Below are 22,625 nucleotides of genomic sequence, written 5' to 3' on the forward strand. Positions count from 1 at the left end.
GCCCACCTCTTTGCACATGAAATTCCTTTAACAAGAGACACTGACCCCCAATTCCATGAAAAAGCCCGAGTTAAAAACTCTATATTATGGCACGAGTCAAAATCAAGAGCGCACAGTAGATCATTACAGTTTCTGAGAATGATTTTGAGGGCAGAGAATATGGAAAGGAGGGGTTGGGAATAAGGATGACACCTTTTTAAGAGAAGCCAGGCACAGTAAAAAAAAAAAAAAAAAAAAGGTGGAGGACACACAGAAGCTGTGCTTGATCTAATTGCTTCTGTGACTTATCAGTTTTATTTTCATCTTTAATCTTCGATTTTATATAAAGACCTCTGTTCCCACTGAACACAAAAATGGTATTACTGTGGTGTGTATATGAGACCTTTTCAGTGTGCCACAGAAGAACCTCATTTACTGACCTAGAATTGTTTTGGAAAGTATAAAACCGTTAAATAGTTAGTGGCGTAAGGTTTACAGAGATAACATAAGCCAGTAAGTATTTAACTGCACACTCCAAACTGTGAATAATTCTTTAAACAAGACAGTGATCAAAGCCCCTTCTCGATTTGAATGAACTGCCATTTTCTCAAACTTTCAAAGGGACTGCAGATTATAGCTGAACTTGCTCCTTACAGTTCTCTTTTTCAATTTCCCCAGGGAATCTGCCATTGTTTCTTCACACAAAAAATCACACCAAGCTTATTTCCTTCTGTTTTCTGGAGCCAATGTCAAGGCACTGTTCTTAACCCTAAACACACAAGCCCTCGCTGGTTAACTGCCAGGGTCGCTTTGGACCTGCAGGTGACAGATGCAGTCGGGGAGCTCACAGATGTGGACTGACTGCAGTTTCAGCCTTTAGTGCAACGAGCACACACGGAGCCCGCAGATACGCATCTCGGCCGAAGAGAGTTTTAAAAACCGTGACCCCCCAATTACGTTTACTTTTAGGATTCTTACCGGCTAACGCTATTAAGCGCTTATCCTGACTCTCGCCCCTGGCTCAGCCCTACCCACGATTCATTTTATCTCCCCTCCCGTTTCCAGATCCTGCTGCACATCTTTTTGGTTCATAAAAATAATAAAATACAGCGGGGCTCTCGGCATTACCAGGACGAAGGACCGACGGTGGTGCTGCTTGGGCGCCTTCCCGCCACGGCAGAGGCTGCTGTAAGTTTCCTGGGAAGCACCGGACTCCTAGCATCTGTGCGCGACCCCTCTTCCCCGGGTGAGGGCTCCAGAGAGCCGGATGGGGCAATCTCCCCGCTCCCGTCCTTCCCAGGGGTGGCCAACTCACAAGACGAAGCACCCCTCTGCTTATCCGACAGCCCGTTGGATAACGCTCCCCAGCAGTTAGGCCCCACCCCCACTCCGTTATCCCTGAGAAGATCCCAAATACCGCTCTGTTCTCCGCAGAACCGGACACTCCCTCGGCCCCCGGACCTGTCTCCCCCACCTGAGCGCCTCTCCCCCAGTCATCGCCCCCGCACACCCCACCGCGGCCCAGCCCCCGCTCCTCTCACGCCCGCCCGGCGCCCAGATGCCCCGCACCGGGCACTCCGGCCGCCCGGCCGCCCACGTTCCCCCCGCCCAGGGTCGCCTACGGGGTTACCGTGGGAAGAGGGGGCGGCGGCAGAGGACGCGGCGGCAGCGCTGCTGCCGGTTGCGTCGGACGCGAAGGATAAGCTGGAGGACAAGGATGATGATGAGGCGGGCACGCTCCCCAGTCTCCATGGAACTCCCGCCCCGGCCCGTTGCTAGGAGCCCCCGAGGCTCGGGCTCCGTCTTTCTGGCTTTGTTGTTCCGGGTACGGGGCGGCCGCCGCTTCCCCGCGACAATAAATAGACCAGACGCGGAGGAGCATAGAGACGTGCACGGGGGCTAGAGCGCCGCCGGACAGGGCGCCCCTGGGTGCCTCGCTAGCCAGTCATTTCCGGCTCTCACTGCTCCCGTCACTTTCCCCGCCTCTTCCCCCACTTTCGCTTCCTCCTTTCTGATCCGGAAGTCAGGCCCCTCCAGCCGACGAACTCGGGGAGGTGGGGAAAGGAGGGACGGGCGGTGCTCTTGCTAGACTTAAAAAAAAAAATTTTTTTTTCGAAAACAACTCTGTCCATTGTAGCCTTTTAGATGCTAGCTAAACATGAATATGTAATTTCTGGCCCTACTGTATAATAAATGGACTCTAATTTTTTTGTCGAAACCTTAGAACTTTCTCGTTAGCGCGTTCAGTTTATAGAAAAGTCCCCCCCATTTAAAATAATTAGCAAAGCTAGTTCTTAACAACAGAATTTATTTTCCAAGCCTAAGACATTTCCTGTCTCAAGAAGTCCTACCTCGCTTTTTCAGTTAAAATAAAAGCTACTTTAAAAGTTAATGTACGACGTCGCGATAAAGCTCTCATGAAAGAATTCCAATGCTGGTGTTAAAATGGATGGGAGTTGACAGATGACGGACGGACGGATAGATTAGAGTCGGTAGCTGGGTAGGTGATCGGTGTACAGACGACGCAGGCATCGTAGGTCACTGTCCCGTGGCCCGTCCCGTGGACGTCCTGCTTCCCGCGGGGGGGCGCCCAGGACTGCCCGTGGGGTCGGGAGGCCCTGCGCAGCCTTTGCACCGCGGAGCCAGATGCTGCAGCTCGGCGGGGCGGAGGGCGGCTGCAGGCCAGGCCTGGGGCGCTGGGCACGAGTAGTGGGTGGGGAGGACAAGGATGATTGTGGACGGGCGTCTTCCACGGCTCTGCACCCAAGTGGCCCTGGAGCCACGCGAGGGATCCGGAGGGGCGCGCACTCGCCAGTTTCCAGGGCCCTTCTGCGGTCCCAGCGCGCCCTCGTTGCCCCTCGGGGGTGGCCTGAGAGGCGCAGCGGGCGGGAGCGACACGAGTAACTGCCCGGGAGGTCGGGGCGGTGCGGACCGGCGCCTGCTCCCCGCCCGGAGCCCACTCCCAGCGCGGCTGCTGTCTGAAACCTCTGGCCCTGGATGAGGTCTATGGGCCGCTCTGACTTACTGAAAGGCCCCGAGGCGGGCTCATGGGCACCCACCTGTGATGGATGGGACTCGTGGATGAAAAATGATAATGCTTCTCGCGGGCTGACTTCTGGGGAATTTGGGAGTGGAAACCATTTGGGTCTCCAAGGATGCCTCCATCTTTTGCTTCCCACTCTGAGGGCTCAGAAAGGTATCTGAGCATTCATGTAAAAGCTGCAGAATTATGGAATCTCCATGATGTTTCCATTTCTGTACAAAATTGTTTTTCAAATAATAGTAAATAATTATAGCTTCTGTTAGGTATAATGAAACGAAACACGAGGCTGGGTTCGAAAATAATGTCTAAGAGGCAGTGGGGAGACAACTTGTAAGAGGTAACATTTCAACCGTTATCTAAAAGGGATGGGCGCAGAAGGGGTGGCATAGTGTTCCAGGCAGAGGGAAGAGGGGATGCTAAGAGTTTGCTGTTGTATTAGCATAGATGGGGTATGGTGATTAGAGCAAGAAGAGTGGCATGAGATGAGCCTGGAGAGAAGAAAAGGCCTTGAACCTTCAGTGCCTTGTAGACTGTAGAAGGAAATTTGGATTTTCTTCCAAGTGAAAGGGAGATGAAGGGTTTTAAGCTGTAAAGTAATGTGATTTGACTTACCAAGGAAAAGGCGGTATTCCGGTGATTACTGCTACTGCTGAAAAGTCAATTTTACAGCAATGGTGACCAATTCTAAGGTCTTTATGAGGCACCCTCCTTGGGTGCAGTAAGATACCCGGTATCAAGCATGTCAATTACTTTGGATTCCCTTTTGTCATGGATCAGTCAACAATTTGTCTCACTCTAATAGTTCCTCATTCCAGAATTGGATTCGGTTTTTCTGCAAGCACCATTCTCCGTAGACTTGACTTATTGAATGCTTATACACTATCACATCAGCCCATACACTATTCCTGTGGCTAAGAGATTCACTTCACAATGAAAGAAGTAAGACAATGAGATACAGACCATGCATGGCCTTTCCTGGTCTTGTAATGTGCTCCACTATTCAAGGTTAGAATATACAGTATATGCTCTGAACTGAGACTCTTGATTAAATAGAAATTGATACTTAGGCTGGGCAAATAGTGAGCTTTATCAGTTAGATCAGTGCTACGCAAAATGTGATGTATAGACCAAAGCCAGTCTGCAAATTACCAATCACCAGTGAAATAGGTATAGAAATTGAGAAGCGCATTTTGAAACTCTTAATAATTTGACCTGTGACATCTAAGCATTCAATTTTATATTTATGAAAGCATTTGTCTGTGTTGGGTTGGTATCTGATATAAATATCGATCCTTTACTAATGACAGTTATTCTCACTAAGCCTCTAGCTTTATGAACTTGGTTAAAAACAAAAGCAGTCTATTGGAATATGTTAACTACTGTTTACCTTAGTGCTATGAGCGAGACAAACTGGTTCAGCATGACCTTTCTGAAACAGACAGGCGATAGTGGGGATGATAAACAACATTGTTAAGAGTCCTTTCTGCCAGTGGTTTAGTTATCCTATACTGATAGGGATCAGATAGTAATATCTACTTTGCCAATTGAGACAACTAAAATTTCTGTCTCACATAATGTTAATACTGTGTTTCCCTGAAAATAAGACCTAACCTGAAAATAATCCCTAGCATGATTTTTCAGGATGACATCTCCTGAACATAAGCCCTAATGTGTCTTTTGGAGCAAAAATGAATATAAGACCTGGTCTTATTTTCGGGGAAACACGGTACGCTAACTAGAAATGTGAAGACCTAGCAGAACAGTGGAGTCAGTCATGCCTCATTCTTTGGATGCTTCTCATATACTGTGCCCCCTTAATCATTATGCCAGTTGAAAAATGATAAACTTAGGGCATAGAGTCTGATGCTGTAAACTGGGTTTATGATCCCATCCTGTTCTTCCCTCTGTCCTCAGATAAAGTCTATGGCAAAGACAGTGAATTAAGATCTAGGGAGATTAACAGAGTTGCCAGGCCTGTTTCTAAGAGAGAGAAACCATAAGGGGCAGTCCATATTGAAAGTTTATGTCTCAATGAGATTTCTTTTTTATTGGGGAGTATTGGGGAACAGTGTGATTTTCCAGGATGTCAAGTTGTTTTTCAGTCTAGTTGGGGTAGGGGTCGGGGCGCAGCTCAGCTCCAAGTCAAGTCGCTGGGGTTTTTTTTCAATCTATTTGTGGAGGGTGCAGCTCACTGCCCCATGTGGGAATCGAACCGGCAACTGGTGTTATGGGCACTGCGTTCCAACCACTGAGCAAACCGGTCGCCCAGTGGTGGCTCAGCTCTAAGCTCGAGCAATGGTTTTCAATCTAGTTGTGGAGGACGCAGTTCACTGGCCCATGTGGGAATGGGACCGGCAACTTGTTGTTAAGAGCTCGCGCTCTAACCAACTGAGCCATCCAGACGCCCCGCAACAAGATTTCTGATAACAAGCTAATGGATTTCCCCCAAATGACATTGACTGGCAGCCAAGTAAGTTTTAAGGTATTGCCAGAAAGTCCTCAGCTTGACAAAAGGCACCTACTGGTGTGCTGTCTCAAAGTCCCAGTCTGTAGCTTTAGAAAGATGAATTCGGTTGTCCGGGCAGTCTCTGGAGATTCCTTCTCCCTACTCTAAGGCAGGGTGTTTGAGGATAATAGACAAAGGAAATCTTGGCACTTAGACCAAAGATCTCATTTCTCTGTTGGAAAAGTGATGTCCTTCTTACCCTTATCCTGTTTCCCCGAAAATAAGACCTAGCTGGACAATCAGCTCTAATGTGTCTTTTGGAGCAAAAAATAACATAAGACTCAACCTTATATAAGATCCGTTCTTATATTATATCATATTATACTATATTATACCTGGTATTATATTATACCCGGTCTTATAGTAAAATAAGATTGGGTCTTATATTAATTTTTGCTCCAAAAGACGCATTAGAGCTGATTGTCTGGCTAGGTCTTATTTTCGGGGAAACACAGTATTATTCTTGTCCAACAGGATGTGGTATAGTCTCACAATCATTGCATATTGAACCTCTTTTTTGTCCTTTGTCATTAGTTTTCATTAGTCCTCCCCTTCCTCGCCCCTTATTGTATGTTTGCGCATTAGAGAGAATTTTCATTATTCATCATCTAGCTGTATCTGGACCTGATCAAATTGACTGCACTCAAAGATGCTGAATTTGGGCTGGATGTGACATTGAGTTCTCTCCTCCCAATGGGAGGAGATGGAGTACGTTTTCAATTATAGGTGGGATAGTTGCTTTATGTTAAGAGAAACTATACATAATGGAGAAAGCTCTGTGTGTGTGTGTGTGTGTGTGTGTGCATGTGTGTGTGTGTGTACTAAGCAGCTCAAGGGTGATGTGTAGGGAACATTTATTGTTTCGTTAACCCAGAACTCCTTTTCTTTTGGGAGTAGTATTCTTCCCTCATATTTAGGGGAACTACGGCTCTTTGCCTACCTTGAATCTGGCAACCCCTGTATTTTGATCAGAGACCATCATATGGTACTGTCTCTCATAGCCAGGATACCTATGAATCAAGATATGGCAGTGGCAGTGGCTGTTCTCAAAATTTCACCTAATAATCCACTCTCAGAATTTTTCCTCCCTTACCTGGAAACTTGGACTGCTGCTTGTGTGGAAACTTTAGTCCCCAAGGACAGAATACTTCTTTCAGGAGAAACTACAATGGTTTCACTAAATGGGAAGATGACACTACCACCTGGCCATTATACCCCTGAAGCAAAAAGCAAAAATTAGCAGTAATCTACTGGCTGGAATGATATATATATATATATATATAACTTGTAGTTGACATTCATTATTGTTCAGCTTCAGCTTCAGGTGTACAGTGCAGTGATCAGGCATCTACATCATCCCCTGCCTCCATCTTCATATCATCTTCTCTGTGTGTTTCTGTGTCTCAAATCCCCCTCTTTCTCTTATAAGGAAATCAGCCATTGATTTAGGACTTACTGTAAATCCAGGATGATCTCATTCCAAGATCCTTAATTTAATTACACCTACAAAGACCCTATTTCCAAATAAGGTCACATTCACAGGTACTGGGGGCTAGGACTTAGTCGTAGCTTTCTGAGGCCACAATACAATTCACTACCGAAGTTAACTTTCCAATTAGTCTTTAGGTAACAGAATATTCAGTAGAACTGTAACTGAATTTGAGGATTAATTAATATAGCCAGTGATGGATGAAATAATTTGTAGGACTCTGCCTCCTTATTTTGAGGAAAAGGTGAGAACATCACTTCTAAGAAGAGTAGCAGTATCTTATTATATAGAAATACAGCATTGTTTTGTTCTAGAAAGGTGCATCAGGAAGCTTAGTAGCCAGGCAGGTTCCGGGAGTGCATGTAGCTCCCACAATGTGAGCAGCTTCTCAAGTGTCTGCTTCCTGCAACACATGCAGCTTATCCCCAAAACATTTCCATCATGTGATTTTTTTTCTTTTTTTTTAGGAGAGTGCCTCTAACAAGATATCACTCCGTGAATTGCTTTCCCCAGCACCTAGAGGATGAGTTTCCAGTGAATTCTGTGTATGAAGCATCATAGCAAATTCTGTGTCATTCAGGGAGCCGTGGCTATGGCTTCTCCAACAAGGTATGGAGCTCAGCCATTGGGGTGGGGGGGGGGGGCTTTTCCTTGGGTGCTCCATCTCAGCCTTAAGGTAGTGCCTGCTCCTTGTATGTGCTATTTCTATGTTATTTAGAGTTTTCTTTATTTTTTCCTAGCCAATCCCTCCCTACTCCAATCCCCTATTATAGTTTAAAATTCTTTGTATTGCACTGTCTCTTCTCAAATTACTGTGTGGTTTTTCTGGTCCTTGTGATTGATTGAGAAGAGGGTATTATGACTAACCCATGATAAAGAGTGTCCAACCCCAGGATTTATTGAGGTGCATCTAGCAAAAAACAATTTCCTTTTCTGTTAGTTAAACTGGGAAGTTGTGAATTGAGGGCAACAGACTGATATATCCTTTTCTATATGGAAGAGGATGATAGTAGGAGATAACAAAGCTGACATGGAGAGAGACACAGACAGAAGATGGAGAGAAAAGAGAAGCAAGTGTAAAACTGCTTCAATGGAAAAGATCGAGGGCATAAAGAAGTCATTCTCCTCAAATTCTATAAATTTAATATTAATTTTATAAATAAATATCTATAAATTTAATATTATCCCAATCAATAGCCAATTATAATTTTAATGACATTAATCAGATTCTAAATTGCATCTGAAAAAGAAAATGCAAGAGAATAACTTGACAATTTTGCAAAAGAATATTAAACTGCCAGATATAAAAACACATTAAAAGTCAACAATAATTAATGCAGTATAGAATTGGGCAGGGATGGACAAAAATATGAGTGGAAAAAATTAGAAAGGACAGATCATGTATTTAAAGGAATCTAGTAAATGATAAAGGTAGCATTTCAACTCTTTTGGAAGAAGGTAAACAATAAATCGTATTCAGACAGTTGGCTAGCCAACTAGGGGTACCAAAAAATATACTAGGGGTACCAAAAAAATGTATACACATTTTAAGCGATGTTAACAAATTAGTCAGCGTTGTTCAAACAGTAGTTCACCATAATCAGAAGTGTCTGAATGCTGATGGTAACCACTTTGAGCACCTCTTGTAATTGCAGAAGTCAAACGTGACTTGTATTCATCTTTTGTTATCAGTATATATTAATACAGTTTTTTCCTTTCTTAAAATGTGTATACATTTTTTGGGCACCCTCTGTGTATAGTCAGATCTTTATTTCATAGCCAAAATAAATTCCGTATGGATTAAATATGTCCACTATCTCTGATTTTTGCTCCATTTTTGTCGCGTCCAGCGCAACACTTGCAGTGAGGGAACGAGAAGGGGCGGCGTTAGGTTAAGTTTTTAAGAAAGAAAGAAACAGAGACTTAATGCAGTTAAATCACAGAGGGCCAAGGGTCTCACAGTCGTGAAAAACTGAAGCCCCGAATCGGGCCATTCGGTGGCTTTTATTGATCCTACAAGGAAATAACATTGTTTTTTCCACAGTCTGTGAGTCTCATACATCATACAAGAAAAATGATTTAAACCAATCACCCTCGCCTGCAAACAGCCAAAGCAGAAAGTTCCATGATGACTTAATCAAGGTAAGCACCCTTCAGGGGACACGTCTCTCATGTTGAAACCTTATTGTTGAGCTAAACACGAATAGCTGATATTATCGCTCTCCTGACTTCTCTCACAATCAAGTGAGAGGGAAAGCCAGTGTCAGCAGTGGCTCTCTTTGAACAGGGGAAAGAGACAATGTCCCTTTCCATATTTTTCATGGTAGCTCATGGGGGTCCCCACATGGTTCCGCCTGTCTTAGGTTGTCTCTCCCATGAGAAATCTTACCCGTCCTTGGCCTACAAACCATCTTTTGGGGGCCAAACAGAGAGACATAAAGCATAAGCATACAGATGAAGCAAGGTCCCAAGAAGGCACAGTCTCACAGACTCTTCTTTCCTTAAGGAAAGGCATGAGGAGACAGTCGGTTAGGCTGCTGCCTAGCCAAACACATTTTGGAAGAGTTGTTGTGACATTGTCAAATGTATGGATTTCAAAGATCCTTAGCTCTGTTAGGTTACACCATTAAATCTCTATCCATGTAGTTTATTTATAAATGAATATGTAACCTTTTTTTCTACATAAATAATACGTGAATATATTTTCTTTGTAGAAATTCAGACAACACAAACATACACAAAATGAAGTCTCCTTTAATCCCTCTCCTTCTGCCATCCTGCTCCCCTTCTCAGAATTAACAGTATAGGGTGAAATCTACTTTATATGACTCAGAAATTCTCCACTGTTCTGGTGTTCTGGTAGCACTCCGACTCATGTTTAGTGCTGCTATGAGTTAATGTTTATGTTTGTATTTCTTCTAATTTATTGAATTTTGAAAGGTTAAAAAGGTAAATATGTGTTGTTAGGTCATCTTGAAACAAAAGTTCAACTGGTCATTTGATAAGCAATTCAATTCACAACCAAGACATTATTTGGAAATTTATAAAATAAAAAATTAAATTGAAAATGCATCTCACTCTCTAGTGGTAGGGAAGTTATTTACTTTATTTCTACTTTGGAAATTTTATCATGCATACTTAGCAACTCAATTAAGTTGGGGGATCTAGTGGAGGTTGATATATTGTTTGGAAGAGAAGGTAAGGTGTGGTTAAGTTTAGAACTTGTTGAGTTGTTAAATAAAATTACTAAAAGACTATTACAATTATAAAGAGAACATAAAAGAGTATATAAATTCCCATCTAGTAGAAGGCAAAAATTAAAGAATAAAAGAAATAAACAATTATAACAGAAGACAAAAAAGGGATAACAAACAAAGTAGAACAAAAAAGAAGCATAATATAAGATAGTGGAAACAACTTCTAAATTTCAAGTAAACATAATACATGTAAATAGATTAAACTCTCATACAAAAAGCAACAACAAAAAAAACCCCAGAAAATACAATAAATACAATAATGGATTAAGAATAATTTAACTTTATTCTGTGTGTAAATAATTGAGTTCACCACTTTTAAAACAAACATTATTCTGGTAGATTAAAAAAGAAAAGAAAAATATATTATCTCCAAAAGATTCTTTATATTTAAAGAACAGAAACTGTGAAAGTTAAAAAAAAATGCAAAGGATTCCAGAAAAATATGTACCATAAACACTAGTAGCCATATTAACATTAGGAAAATAAAAGCAAAATTAATATGTGATAAGAAATAGACAAATTTATATCAGAGTAGATATGCCAATAAATCTTTCTGAATTATTGATAGATAAAGGATATAAAATTAGTAGAGATATAGAAGGTTTAACTAACACATTTAATAACCTTTTTTTAAAAAAGAAAAAACCTGAAAATTCATGAGCTAACTATTCAACCTATGAAGTTAGAGGAAGAATAGCATGAAAAACTTAAAGAAAGTAGAAAAATACATGATGAAGATAAAGATAGAACTTAATGAAATAAAAAACACAGAGAAAATAAAGAGGATTTTGTTGATTTTTCAAAAAGGAGCAGTAGAATAGATAAAATAGACAACCCTTTTATGAGTCTGACCAAGAAAAATGAGAGAAAGCCCAAACGTAAACAATTAGGAATGAAAAAGGGAGTCTTAATTTCAGATATAGCAAAGGTAAAAAGAGAACACTATGGACAACTTTATGCCAATAAGTTTGAATATTTTGAAGACACACACTACTCCCCAAAAAAATATAATAGCAAAATGACTCAGAAAGAAAGGAATGGACTTCGGGATTCTGATAATTGACCAATTCTCTTGCTAAAAACTACTGAAAAGAAGTTGGGAGAAAAATCTAGAAGCCTTTTGTAAAAGAAAATACTGTAAAGAGAATAAGGAACTATGAGCTCAAAATTAAAAACCAAGAAAGGTAAGTGAACATCAGAAGGTGTTTTTGCTGTGTAAGCATTGGCCAATCCTTAGAATTGGAACTTTTCATTTTGATGTCCTCAAAGTGAAAGGTACAGCAGTAGCCCATGGATTGCACAAAGTGGAAAGTTGAACAGGAGATTCTACTGACATTACGGTGGGACACAGAAGGGTTATATCCTGAGGGTAAGAATGTACTTGAAGTAAAAAAGTACTCTTGTGATCGTTTTCATCACCTCAGTAATCCAGGGAACTTCAAGCTTTGAACTTACATCAAGATGATCTCAGATTGATAGTGTCCCTAGGTGCCTAGAAGAAACACAGACTTCTCTGTAAGAAGGTAGATTTCTATTAGGTTTCAAATTATTCCCTTGAATAAGTTTTCACGTACTATTACCAGCATATATAGACATAAGGAAAGAGGACAACTTGAACAAGAACCACCAGAAACAACAGACAATAGAAATAAAGCCACAAATACTTCATATTTGAATTCAGAAGGTTATCATACATGTAATAAAGCAACTAAGCTTACTGTTTAATAAAAAAAGGCAAATTTTAAATATCTGTAGGCAAAAAATACATAGCAGATTTGAAAAAGGACAAGATGAAATTTGTAGAATTGAAAAATATAATAACAAATTTAAAAATGTACTGATGGCTTCTACATCAGAGTAAATACAGCTGAAAAGAGAATTGGTTAACCATGAGATAGGTAAAAAAATATGTATTGAAAAAATGAAATAGAGGTGGCTGGTTAGCTTAGTTGGTTAGAGCGAGGTGCTCTTAACAACAAGATTGCCGGTTTGATCCCCACATGGGCCACTGTGAGCTGCGCCCTCCACAACTAGATTGAAACAAGTACTTGACTTGGAGCTGCTGGGTCCTGGAAAAACACATTTAAATACATAAAAGTTTTAACAAAATGAAACAGACTCAAAAAGAAAATACAGAAGAAAGGTAAGAGACATAAATGATAGAGGAGAAAGGAATAATGTACATTTAATCAGAATCTAGAAAGTAGAGGAGAGAGAAAATGGGACAGAGGTAATATCTGAAGAGATAACGGCTAATACATATATTTAATAACACATATATTTAATAGAACATATGATATATAATAAAAAATAACAAATATCTGTTTAAATGAAATTACTTGAGAGAAAGAGAAAATACAAACAATTACTATCAGGAATACAAAAGGGACATCATTACAGATGCTATAGATGTTAAAAATAATCAGGATATTATAAGGATTCATATATACCAATGAATTTGAAAATACAGAATGTAAGGACAAATACCTAGAAAGCATATTTTGCCACACCTAAGAACTTAAATTAATAGCCAAATTTTTCCCACAAAAATTCCAGTTTCAGATGGCTGTTGTGGATACCAAACATTAGGTATCAAATTCAAAGAAGAAAAATAATTCCAATATCACATAAAGTGTTCCAAAGAATGGAAAAATATTAAATACTCTTAGATTTATTTTATGAAACTTAAATGACTTGTTACCAAAACATGACAAAAAGTGTCTGAGATATGAAAATTGTCGAGTGAGAAATATCGGCCAATTTTAATCAGTAGACAAAATTCTTGAACAGAGCTTCTCAATAAATATTGCTGGAATAATTCAGTGATTACCTGCAAAAAAACAAAAAGACAAAACAAAACAAAAAAACCAAAACCAAAAAAACAAAACAAAAAATCAACCAAACAAACAACTTTAATTCATACTTTGAAGCATATATAAAATTTAATTCAAAATGGATCCTACACCTAAAGATAAAACATAAAACTAAGAAACTTCTTGAAGAAAACATAGGGAAAACTTTATGACTTCAGATTAGGCAAATATTTCTTATATACGAGTATCACATCAAAAACATACTCACTGAAGAACAAACAAATACATTGGACTTCATCAAAATAAACTTCTGTTCTTCAAAAGACATAGTTAAGAGAATGAAAATGTAAGCCATAGACTTAGAGAAGATACTTGCAAATTATATGCCTTATGAAAACTCTAAAAACTCAACTGTCAGAAAACTTAATAAAACAAGAAGGCAAAAGATTTTAACAGAAACTTTACCAAAGAAAATATACAGATGGCAAATGAGCACATGAGAAGATGCTTAATATTATTAGTCATTAGATAAATGCAAATAAAACCACAATATACTACTATGCAACTAAAAGAAAGGCTAAAATTGAAAAAAAATGCATATCGAGTGTTAATGATATAAAAGAAATGGATTTCTTATACACTGCTGGTGGGAATGAAAAGGGTAAAACCCCTTTAGAAAAACCATTTGGCAGTATGTTAAAAGTTCAACCTCTACCTATCATGATTCAGCCATTCTACTCCCAGAAGTGAAAGCATATGTTTATACAAAGACTTGAACACAAATGTTCATGGCAGCTTTACAGTAACAGCACAAAACAAGAAAATATCAAAATATCCATCACAGGTAGGTGAGTAGGCAAATTGTGGTGTCTTCATAAAATAGAGTACTGCTGAGAAATAAAAAGGAATGAACTATGAATATGGACAATAACAACATTGACGAATCTCAAAATAATTATGCTGAGTGAAAAAAAGTCAGGCAAAACTAAATACATACTGTGTGATTTCATTTACATAAAATTCCAGGAAATATGAACTAATGTATAATGACAGAAAGTAGATCAGTGGTTCTCTAGGGATGAGAGAGAGGAGTGAGAAATATCTGCCATTTGTTGGATATCTAGTATGTGCCAGAAACTGCTCAACACGTTACATTCATTAATTAACTCTCTCAACCCTCCGGGGTATGTTAGTATATCTCTACAATAATAAGGAAAAGGTTTAGGTTGGGTAAGTTGCTCAAGTGGCATGATAGTTTGAACTTGCTTTGTCTGATTCCATAGCTTGTACTCTGAAACACTTTGTTACGTTGTCTTCAAATAAATATTTGAGTAAGATATTTTCTCTATAACAGAGATAACTGGTGATCAGAAAAATGGTCCGAAGAAAAATACTTGAATACTTTCGATGACAAGCATTATCAAACTTGTATAGTATCTTATTTACTAGTACTCACCTCAAATAGACCAAATATAGTATATGAAATATGATCAAGACATTCTTTCATGAAGAATGCTGCAGAAGGCATTTTAAATTATTTGTCTCCCCTTTTTTAGACACCATAGACAAAAACACGTAGTACACCGCTGTCTTTGTATTAATTTTTCTTCAGAGGAGTTAACAATATTATCAATCATGTATTGCCCCTTCCCCTCACCAAAACTCTGCCTTGATGGGATTGGGTGGTTTTGTATTTTTCATCCATATTAGAAGCTGTTAGAGTTACTATGGTTAGAAATTGATTCTAATCATAGAATCAATTTTCCTCTGAGATGGTAATTTTATACACAAGTATTGACTTTAGCACATTTTCTAGAATATGGAAGTTAAATACTGAACAGTGTTTTCTAGCTTGTTATAACTTCCATCACAATCTTCCTTAATTTCTTTTGTTCTGGAGACTTTTAACCATTCAAGAGGTTTGCTGGGCTTGTTGTTTTCATGCCTTCCATTTGGAGAATGCCGCGAACACCTTCACTTCACACCCTCGCTCACGACTTCCCTACTTTTCGCTTGCTCCTGAAGGCTTTGTCCCACCATCCTCTTCCCACCATCTTAGTAGATTCAGGTTCAGTGTCCAGTCACCTTTGGAATCATAAGTTAGATCTAGAAGGGACTTTGGACATCAATTCAGGTTTATAAATAAGGAAACAAAGGCCCACATTACTTTTCCTACTAGTTTCCTCCAGAACTTGGTTCTCCATCAATTGGTTTCTTTCTAAACCTAACACCCATTCATTAACAGTGAGAATCCCTGCTGTGAAAATACAGAAGAAATGAGAAACAAGACTGCCACCGTGTGGCGTGATGCTAGAACGGAATGGAGCAATTTACAGGAACAAGTGTAAGAACTGGGGACATTATGCAAGGTGAATTTCCATTAATTAGAATAGCAATTACCAATTTTTGTAATTGTCGTTTAGTGAGATTTACAAGAACGTAAAATCCTCTTCAGGTTACATCCGGAACTCCTGGAACAGACATTAGACCTAGCTGTGGAGCTGCCTGAAGTTCCAGGAAAACATTACAACTGACAAATGTCCATGGATTGAGACGCCTATAGAAGGCTCTCAGAAATCTATTTTTCAGCTTAAAAACAGGTCAGAACTTTATTTTATAAAATCGAGTTAATTAAAACAATATGTTATAAGGTATTCAATTCTTAAAATTTCCCTTGTGTCTTCCTTTGTCACAGTCAGATATTTTTGGCATGATAGTCATATAAATGAGATAATAAAATGTCATGAATGGTGAAGCAAGTATTTAAGTAGGTTTTTCTTTCAGTAGTTATATAAGTTCTGCTCTAGTTTGTGGCACAAAAATGTGCACTGAGATCTATTTTTGGTTAAACATAAAGTGGAGGCCCAAGGGGACTCAATTGCTTGGGTTGCACATCCCCTCTGTGGGATGCTGCCAGCAAGCAGACGCAGGGAGAGACGCAAAACCAAAAATATTTACTATATCAGCCACAATCCTCATCCTAGCCAGTTGCAGATTGCTCATGTCAAGTTCCCCTGGGTCTGCCCAACCTCCCCTGGAATGAATGAGGATGGGCAAGGGGCACCATATCAGTAACTCTTCCCCTGTTAATCGAACAGGGTTAGTAACAGGGCTGCTACTGGTAAAACAGCTGAACATTTCTTAAAAGAGTATCGCAGTCTCAGACGAAAAATCTCCTTTATTAATTGGAAGCAGCTGAAAAATATATTAACCTCATTTTGTATTTTTAAAACTTAAAAATTGAGAACATTTGAAATACAGTGTACAACAGACGGCCACTGGATGGCCTCATGGTATGGTTATGAACTTCAGCTCTCAAGTCAGACCTATTTGGATTCTAATCCCAGTGCCACTACTTAGGTGAGGACTTTGGTTAAGTTATTTAACCTCTCCAGTCTTCAGTTTCCTCATCTGAAAAATGGGTCTAGTAATGCCTACCCACTGGACTGTGGCCTGGATTACACAGAAAAAGGCATACACGGCACTTAGCACTATGATAGCACTTACCCAGTGCTCCAGAAACAGAAGGCTGATAGAATCCCCCACCAGTGGACGTGTGTACAACTAGACACTTAAGTGTGCTTACAATGAAGCCATCGAATTTCATAGAGAAAATCATAAGTTCTGTTGCTTTTTGAGTTAATCAAAACATGTCATCCAAAAAGTAGCAGTTGACTGTTAGCAGGATTTCTCAAAGGCCTTAGTTGAGGCACCACATTGTCAGTCTAGAACCTGGAATTTCTTAGCATATCACTACACACACACACACACACACACACAAATTAGTCTTTTGGCAAGAAATTCAGCCTGAGTTAGTGAACAGAACACCTATTTTCTTTTCTTTTCTTTTTTTTTAACAGGACTTTATTCGGGAACAATGTGTACTTCCAGGACTTTTTTTTTTCCAAGTCAAGTTGTTGTCCTTTCAGTCTTAGTTGTGGAGGGTGCAGCTCAGCTCCAGGTCCCGTTGCCATTGCTAGTTGCAGGGGGTGCAGCCCACCATCCCTTGCTGGACTCGAGGAATTGAACCGGCAACCTTGTGGTTGAGAGCCCACTGGCCCGTGTGGGAATTGAACCGGCAGCCTTCGGAGTTAGAAGCATGGAGCTCCAACCGCGTGAGCCACCGGGCCGGCCTCAGACACCTATTTTCTAATAAAATGGTCCCAGGTTCAAATTTTTATATACATCACTTACTGTGTGTTCTTAAAGCTTCAGTTTTCTCAAGTTACATTAAAAAGAAAGGCAGCATGCATTTACATAGTGCTTACTATATACCATAGTACATGCTGTCCTACATCAGGGAGGTAGTGTATGCAGATATTTATTCTGGAGCAAGTCTGAATAATATTTTTTGTTCCCTTGGGATTCTTTGATGATGGTGGTGGTGGCGTCTAGAGAAATCCTGGGATTTAGGTACCTGGGAAGTTGATTTACAAATCCTTTTGTATCCTGAATAAAATAATAAAAATTCAAGAAGATAATGGTTTTGGCAGTGTTTCAGTTATCAATGTATCATCTCTCAGCTCCAGATTAATTCGCGGTTCTGGAGCTGGATTTATAAGCATCTTTCCTTTGCAGTTAACACGATTTTCAGCTTTGTCAGTAGAGGGAGCTTGAGGGCCACTGGGAGAGGACTGGGCTCCTCTTTCTAGTTCACCCATTGTCCTTCCAGCAGCCTCCAGGACTGGCTAGATTCTGCAGGCCAGGCTCCTGCAGCACGTGTGGCAGCTGAGCGTCTGGCAGCCAATGCAACAAAGCACTTCCCTGTGGGGACCTCTACCCAGGATCTCTTCTGGTGGTACCTCTTGTGGATGGCTTTCCCACGCAGAATTCCCAGAGGGTAAATTCACAGTGAGTCCCAGCAGGGTTTCCCATTTGCCAGCCTCTGCTTACCTACACCCCAGAGCAGTGTTCCCTGCATGCTAGTCCCTGCTCAAATTCCTTGCTTGCCAGCTTCTGCTCAGACCAACTGTGGAGCAGCTCGGGGCCCAGAACAACCCAGCAATTTTCTCTGTCCAGTGGACTTCTCCAGTCAGGCCTCAGTCCTAGCCTTGCGAAGGGGGCTTCCCTTCCAAGTTATTTCCTTCCCTCTGTGGATATACTCCCTTGGCCCAGGGTTCTCCCTTTCTAGTTAATCCTCTGCTACAGTTAATAACTTTATAAATTAAACTTTCTTTATTCAGATTACTATATGGTTTCTGCCTTCTAATTGGACACTATCAAGGTGAGTCCTTCATCCAATCTCTGTGAAAACCTGATGAACTCTATTCTACCATAAAAGTACCTTTCTTGTGACAAAATTTCATCTGTTCCTTGTATCTTCCTGAAAAGTTCTGAATATAGAATAGAGATCTTGCTTCTTTATGTCAATCATGTCCCTTTTTGTCAGTCCATCCTTGGCTGAGATGTATACATTTTACTAAATAGTCAAATCAGTATTGATGGGACCCTGCTAATGTTATGCTTCTTCCAGTTGTTAGCTGATTTAATCAAGTCAATCTGTCCCATTCTGGGATCCACCTTACTCACACTACAGCTAATACCTTCGAGCTGAGGTGTTTGGGGAAGGCTTCATGGAGGAGGTGACGTTTGAGTTGGACTTTGAGGAAGGATAGGATTTCACAGAATTGAAATAGAGCCACAATCATGGGATTATTTCAGATGTAGGGAAAAGATGCAGAGGCATACTGGGAACAAAAACATTGGATAGAGAAGAAGGAGTTGAGTTGGGAAGAAGGTAGAGTCAGATCATGAAAGACTTTGAATGCTAGGCTAGAAAACATGGAGAGACACTGTTTTCAGGAAAATTTGGTATCAATGTAGTATAGATTGAATTGGAACATGATCTTAAGACTGAATCAAAGACACTAATGAGAAACCTATTGCTTGGGTTCCTCTGCTTCTCCAGGTGATCTGCTTGGATTGGGCCTATGGTGACCTCATATATGCTCTCTTTCTCCTGTGGGGGACAAACTCTGCATATATTAGGTTGGTGCAAAACTAATTGCAGTTTTTGTAAATTTTTTTAACCTTTTAAACTGCAGTTACCTTTGTAACAACCTAACAGATTGCAGCATAGTATCCCACTCCTGCCTCTGCTACAGGGAAAGGTAACCTCTACAGCCTAAGGAGGGAGCCACTCCCCATCCCCACCCCCAAATAACATACAAAGCTCTCTGAGTAGCCCTGGGGAAGCTTCACCACCCCATGAGATGGCAGGCTCCTCCTTTCCCCCTTGGGATTGAGGTGGAATGGAGCTCACATCTTAGCCCCATACAACATACAATATCTTTTTTCCCCTAGGAGCAGTGGTTCAATATTTTCTGACTCTATTTACAGCGGCTTTATAGAACATAACTCCCACAAGTAAGGAAAATTGACTGTACTAGCAGATGCCCTAGGGTATCTCCTGCATATTTTTCTTTACTTTCATTGTGTAGTAGCAAACCAGTTTCTTTCTTCATCAGGAGAAATCACTCCAGCCAATAGAATAACCACTTTTTTGCCTGTTGATTAAAAGAAATGGGGACACCAAAGTGGCTGGAGGAAAAGTCTCGACTTTCAGTTTAATGCAATTATTGTTGTCTCTCCTGGTGGAAACATTCCTCCTTTTAGAACTAAGCCTTCTAGACTAGCAGAGCTTAAAGTCCTGTGGGCCAATAGCAAAAATTTTAGTAGTGAATTACTAGGAGTAATACTGTGTGAAGCCATTCCCATTTCTACCCTTTGATTCCTGGACCTGCAAAGTCTGGCTACTACAGGCAAAGCATGTATTGAATGCTGATTTAGAGTGGATACTATGCAGTCTCTTGGAGGACATTGCCCCAGCCTTGCAAGGTATTGCCACTTAGCTAGTGCTGTAACTGACTCTTCAGAAGGCCATTCCACCATTCTGTAAAGCTAGTTGCTTCAGGTTAGTGGAAAATATGGTAAGACCAGTGATTTCCATCAGAATAGGCCCACTGATGCACTTTATTTGCTGTGAAATGAGTTTCTCGATCAGATGCAATACTGTATGGAATCTCATGACAGTGGATAGAGCATTCATTCTGTAGATCTTGGGCACAGACTTCTGTCAACAGGTGGAATGTCTTCTTCATCTGGAAAACTTCAGCTCTGTTTTTAAGGCCTTTCAGCTGATTGAATCTGGCCTACCCAGATTATCCAGACATTCTCTTTTACTTAAACTTAGTTGATTATGGGTTTTAATTACATCCATAAAATATCTTCACAGCCATGCCTAGATTAGAGACTGATTGAATAACTAGAGACTGTAGGCTAGTCAAGTTGACATTCCAAAAAACCATCATACCATGTAACATAATATATTCATAGGTTCCAGGAATCAGAAGGTGGGCATCTTTGGGAGGCCATTATTCTGTCTACTGCATATGAATAATACAAGGCAGGATAAAAATTTAAAATAAGTGAAAGAATATAACAAAAGGATAATGAGAGTGAAAATCCTAAGGTGAATCCTGTGGTAGAGTCAGTGCACCGAATTAACTACATGACTCTGAATATTTACTGTGATCTTTCTATTTATGATTTGCCTATTATCTTTCAAGCATCTATGTGCAAAAGGAGACACATTATACCATTCACATATTAAGGAGAGAAATAAATCAGTTGGCATGAGAAACACAACCATGTTTGGTATTCTGGAACATTAGTGAAATTGGTAAGCATACACTGTTAGTTTCTCAACAACACCCTTAGAATAAATATGGTAGCAAATGGTAGAACTCTATTTTACGTAATACTTTGTATGTAACCAGCACAGTTGAGTAAATTAAGTCTTACCCACAGACAATTTGATGTGGTCCACAACTAGCTCTCTACTGCTCCATTGTACACTCCAGGGCAAGTTTTAGAATATTTGACAGTTGAGATGGATTGTGTATGCTTTTGGTTGTTCTTCATGTTTATGGATTATCTCAACTGAAATTTAAATATAGTACACTACTTTGTGTTGTCATTCAAGTGAAAAAATTGCTTCAACACTCAGATGAGTTGGAGGAAAAGAACGTATTGTTATAAATAAGAAGTTGGATATGAATATGTTACTAAATAGAAAACTGCTCACTTTGTCATGCAAATAATGGAGTTGGCAGTTGAGAAACAGGTCCAAGTATATGTGGGAATTGAGTAGGTGATAAAGTTGACATTTCAAATGAATTAGTAAGAAAATAATTATTTAATACATTATTTTGGGATAAATGACTATCCACTTGGGGAAAAAAGTTTAATCTCTTCTTTATGTAATACTCAGAAATAAATTCCAAGTGCAACCATGATTTTAAAATAAAAACCTGTAAAGTTAATAGACAAATTTTAGAAAGTATTTTATTAATAATCCTCTAGTAAGAAAAGCCTTCTTAAGAACTTCTTGAGGTTATTCTATATCCTTACTTTGTGGCTAGTTGTTCTAACAAATGTCGAGTGAGAGATGTTTAATACTCTATCATTGTGGATTTGTCTCTCAGTTCTATCAATTTTTGCTTCACATATTTTTTAGCTCTGTTGTTTAGTGCATACACATTTAAAATTGTTATATTTTTTTGGTGGATTTCTTTATCATTGTATTAATGTCCCTCTCTGGTAATTTTCTTCACTCTGAAATCTTATTTTTTGATACTAATATAGTCACCCCTGCTTTATTTGATTGTTTACATATATTTTCCATTCTTTTACTTTTAACTTACCTATATTGTTGTATTTTAGATGTGAGTTTCTTGTAGACAGCATATAGTTGGGTCATGTTTTTAAGTTCATTTTGGCAATTCCTGCCTTTTAATTGGTACATTTAAATCACTTACATTTAATGTAATTATAATATATTAGGAAATAAGTCTGTTATTCTGTGTTTTTTTGTTCTGTCTGTTTTCTGTGTTTGTTTTCTTTTTCATGCCTTCCTGTGGGATACTTGAATATTTATAAAAATTCAATTTTTTATCTATAGTGTTTTCAGTGCATCTCTTTGTATAGTTTTATCAGTGCCTTTTAAAGACATTACCTTATGTATACATAACATATCACAATCTACTGGTGTCACCATTTTACCAGTTCAAGTGACATATAGAAATCTTACCTTTTTTCATGTTCATTTACCCTCCCCCATTTATAATATAATGGCTGCCTTAAATATTTCCTTTACAAACATTTAGAACCATATCTGACTGTGTTACAGTAATTTTTGCTTCAATTGTCAAACATAATTTAGAAAACTCAAGAGAATGAAAGTCTATTGTATTTACCAATACTTTTACTTACCTTGTTTTTACTTTCTCCTTGATGTTCCAGGGTTCCTTCTTGTATCTTCTTCTTTTTTTTTTTTTTTCTATTTAGAAACTTCCTTTAGCTATTTTTAGGTAGATCTGTTCCTGACAAATTTTCTTAGTTTTCCTTCATCTGAGGTTGTCTTGATAGTCCCGGGTATTGCATTCTGCCTTGACAATTCTTTCCTTCAGCACCTAAAAAATAATGGGTCACCTCTCTGAGCTTTATTGTTTCTGATGAGAAATCCACTGTCATTCAA

General features: G+C 39.4%; 1 protein-coding gene across 3 annotated transcripts in view; it reads right to left on the minus strand.

The window, feature by feature from the left end:
* Window positions 1–1,862, minus strand: part of LOC308492233 (TATA box-binding protein-like 1) — a 35,123-nt gene extending 33,261 nt beyond the window's left edge. Inside the window, exon 1 of one of the 3 annotated variants that reach the window (XM_081036961.1) lies at window positions 1,610–1,862. In XM_081036961.1, the coding sequence (XP_080893087.1) occupies window positions 1,610–1,731 (122 nt within the window). In that variant the 5' untranslated portion in view covers window positions 1,732–1,862. Of the gene's footprint in view, window positions 1–1,107; window positions 1,245–1,609 lie in introns of those variants that run through there. The other 2 variants (XM_081036959.1, XM_081036960.1) reach the window with 2 other exon arrangements.
* Window positions 1,863–22,625: the final 20,763 nt, after the last annotated feature.

This window comes from Rhinolophus hipposideros (assembly GCF_964194185.1).
Source record: "Rhinolophus hipposideros genome assembly, chromosome: 3".
Lineage (NCBI taxonomy): Eukaryota > Metazoa > Chordata > Mammalia > Chiroptera > Rhinolophidae > Rhinolophus > Rhinolophus hipposideros.